The sequence below is a fragment of the Morus notabilis genome, unplaced genomic scaffold (assembly GCF_000414095.1).
Source record: "Morus notabilis unplaced genomic scaffold, ASM41409v2 Scaffold352, whole genome shotgun sequence".
NCBI classification, from domain to species: Eukaryota; Viridiplantae; Streptophyta; class Magnoliopsida; order Rosales; family Moraceae; genus Morus; species Morus notabilis.
The window spans coordinates 310,208-313,918 of record NW_010367325.1 but is presented as its reverse complement, the minus strand read 5'-3'; the positions used below and the strand labels follow the sequence as shown (position 1 = coordinate 313,918).

At 50.3% G+C, this 3,711-nt stretch overlaps 1 protein-coding gene across 1 annotated transcript; it reads left to right on the top strand.

Annotated features, from left to right (window-relative positions):
• The first annotated feature begins 2,078 nt into the window (after window positions 1-2,078).
• Window positions 2,079-3,057, top strand: LOC112094324. Its single transcript, XM_024174925.1, has 2 exons — window positions 2,079-2,458; window positions 2,625-3,057. The coding sequence occupies exons 1-2, from the start codon at window positions 2,079-2,081 to the stop codon at window positions 3,055-3,057; spliced, it is 813 nt and encodes a 270-aa protein (XP_024030693.1).
• Window positions 3,058-3,711: the final 654 nt, after the last annotated feature.

The window sequence follows — 3,711 nt, the reverse complement described above, 5'->3', positions numbered from 1 at the left end:
AATTTTAATATTATTATACATTATAGGTATTACACATGATTATATAATATATTAATTATAATATATTTATTTAATATAATATAATAATAATTATATAATATTTTATATTATACTATAATATAATATAATGGTAATTTTTAATTATATTATAACTGAAATATTAATATTTTGTATGTAATATTATAATATGTTTTATAATATTATAATTATTGTTGTGTGGGAAAATATGGCAGACGCGTGGGCGAAGTATGCCGTGACATGTGGCCTTGATCAACCCCCACTAAGCAAGCAACCTTCGACGCTTGAAAACCCTCGACGCTTGCAAGCTCTTCTTAGTCCTCCGCGAAGGCTCCAGGACGGAGTCTAAGTCGAGACGACGACCCATTGTGGCGCCGACCAATTGCGCCATCGACGCAATAGGACAAAGATCTCTCGACCACAGGAAGTTGCCATCAAAGAAGGCGGTTGGGCTAAGAAGTACTGACGATGAGGGAAACGTCCTTTAGGGGACATTGTGGGTTACGTGCACAAGTGGAGGTGGTCTGCGAGCATTAATTACGAGCTGTCAGACTGCCCCAACAGGGGACAGGAAAGTATTACGGAGAAGCGCAGAGCCGTAATAGAAGACTAAACAGATTGGATGAACAATGCAAATTAGTGGGCTACGTCTGGGCCTACCAAAGGAGAGCACTTGAGTGCTTCTAGCTGTGAGGGAAACCTCCCGAGCGAAGGAAGCCCCAGTAAATAAGGTGAAAGACCCCCAACGAGGAAGGGGTTCAGGAAAAAAATGCAAGCTAAGAAAATACATTGTAAACTGTATCTTACCCAAAGATAAAGAAATACAAGATTACAGTGGATGTAGCTCTGAAATTTATAGAGTGAACCACTATAAATTCCCTTGTGTCATTAATATCTTAGGGGTTTTCAATAGATCCTCACACACAAATAATTCACCATTTCCTGATGTGTCAAAATATATATACACGGCCGGTAATCCAAAGGGAAACCAAGAGGTAACCCGGTCAGTTTTTTGTTGGTGAAATTCGACCGTCAACAATTGGTGACTCCGCTGGGGACCGAAAGCGTTCGACCCCTACCAACATAGCAACAAGCCGCTGCCCGTCCAGGGAATAGCGGGATGGAAGGACATCTACGCCCGGTTGGACACAAAGTTCCACCTCCAGACGCGCCACAGCCGGATCCGATGCAGATGCAGGCCCAACTGACCACTCTAACCGAGCTGGTACGTGGGTTGATGACCGTGGTGGAACGCTTAGACGGAAGGAACTCCATGCCACCATTAGAAGATGCTACGATCCCGCAGGGACCCGCCCTGGCCGGAGATCCAAACCGCACCCACCTGTCCAATAGGGAACCGGAGATAGTGAGAATCGATGGGGCCCTCCTCGGCCTCGGCCTTTCCAATCCCCCGGCAGCCGTTTGGGGGCCGCCGGGCTCCGAGCTCCCGAGGACCGGGTACTGAGAGGTCCTGGAAACCTCGAGGTACTACCTCAGAATCCAGGTGGAAACCTGCCAGGAGACTCAGGCTCAGTGCAGGCAGGTAGCCAGGCCTGAGGCGGACCCAACGTTCAGAGGGCGGAAGCATCAAGAGCAGTCGGCTCGGCCATTTCGATAGAGGAAGCGCGCGCCATCATGGAACGTATGGCCAGCCTGGAGCAAAAACTGACAGGGGACGTGGCGGGCCTAAAAAAGAATATAGGTTGCGTGGCTGAGGTGGTAAACGTTGATATCACCCCCAGTCGCACCCATGACCATCCATTTACCGAAGAAATAATGGCACCCCCTCTCCCCGATAAATAGAGGTCGTCGTCAATCCCGCCATACGATGGGCGAGGAGATCCCGACGACCATCTGGAGATGTACACCAAGCACATGCTCTTACACGGTTACGCCGAGGAGATTATGTGCCGAGCCTTTCGAAACCATCTGACGGACTCTGCGCGGAGATGGTTCCGAACGCTGAGGCTAAACTCTGTCCCGAGCTGGGATGAGTTGAAGGAATCATTTTCCCTCCAATTCATAGGGGTAAAAAAGTACGTCCCCCAAAGCAGAATCTAATGACGATATATCAAAAACCAAACGAATCATTGAGGGAATGGCTCGCAAGGTATGGGGAGGTTGTCGCCGCCACAATGAACATAACAGACAGAGAAGCCCTGATGGGGGCTTTATCTAGCACGAAGAAAATAACCCCGTTCAAAAGAGAGCTAAATCGAAAGCCCACAACCAGCTACAGAGAATTTCTGGCGCGAGCGCAGGGGTACATCAACGCCGAAAAGGCAGACGCGAATGACCCCGAGCACCGGACCAACAAGAATAAAGGAACTGAACAGGGGTCAGCGCCTACGAAGCAGGATGGGAAGAAGCGTCAAGGCGGAGGAAACGGAGACAAGCAGCCCGCCGCAACGACGAGCGCTTCAGAAGCCAAAAAGCCAAGGCAAGAGGACACCCGAAGACCTCGGCTGTTCCAAAAGTATGATTCCCACCATGAGCTAATGGTGGGAGTCGAGGAGGTTTTCAACCAAGTCGGTCGCGGGAACTTGTTGCGCCGACCGGAGGCGATGAAGTCAGACCCCAGCCGAAGGAACCAAGAAATTCTGTAGGTTCCATGGCGATGTCGGCCACCACACCAACGATTGTGCCGACCTCAAAGATGAGATCGAAAGATTGATCCGCGAGGGAAGGTTACAGGAATTCAGGGCCGAACGAAGGCCCCGAAATGGCAGCCATGGTGGGCAGAATGATGGTCGACGCCGAGAGGAGAACCAGCGCCCAGAGGACCGTGAACCTGTCGGCGTCATAAGGACTGTCCTCGGCCGTCCCTACATAGGAGGGGACTCGAGGAGGTCTCAAAAGGATTACGCCCACGAGACCAGGGGGGTTTATCAGGAGCGATTCTGGAGCGTCTCCGCCGCAAAAATTCCAAGGTACAGCCACACTGATGTGGCTTTTAACGAGGATGGCGCTTGTGGGGTTCATTTTCCCCACAACGATGCCTTGGTGGTGGAAGCCATGATAGGAAACCACACCGTGTGAAGAATCCTGGTGGACAATGGGAGCTCGGTGGACCTCCTATATTCCGATTGCTTGGAAAAAATAGGGATCCAGAAGGAGCAATTGGAGAAAACCTCCAGGCCGTTGTATGGCTTCAAAGGCGACTCCGTCATCCCTCAAGGGACCATCCGCCTACCCATAACCGCCGGTAAAAAGCCCCGATAGGCAACCACAATGGCCAATTTCATGGTCATAAAGGGAAGCTCCCAGTACAACGCGGTAATCGGGAGGCCAACCCTCTAAGCGTTAAGAGCAATAACCTCCATTTATCACCAAAAGGTCAAGTTCCCCACCCCAAATGGTGTGGGGGAAATGAAAAGTAACCAGTATGAAGCTAGGGTTGCATACTCTGACGCCCTGCGCGGATATGACCAACCAGGGAGACAGGAGACAAGGATGGTTCACCAAGGCCTCGTCGAGGATATAGATCCCCGGATCCAGGAGGAAGTCACGTGGTCTCAACCTGTGGAACAATTGGTGGAAGTCCGAGTTGGTGAAGGCAAGTCCGCCAAAGTGCTAAAAGTGGGCTCAGGCTTAGCCCCATCACTTAAAGATGAGCTCGAAGACTTCCTCAGGAAGAACCTAGATGTCTTCGCTTGGAATCATTCCGACATGGAAGGAATCGACTCCGGAGTA

What these genes read in the sequence shown, in the direction of transcription:
- LOC112094324 (XM_024174925.1), top strand. Translation starts at nt 2,079, where the DNA reads ATGACGATATATCAAAAACCAAACGAATCATTGAGGGAATGGCTCGCA. An exon ending in TCAGAAGCCAAAAAGCCAAG is followed by an intron (nt 2,459 to 2,624) that starts GCAAGAGGACAC and finishes GAAATTCTGTAG; the next exon opens with GTTCCATGGCGATGTCGGCC.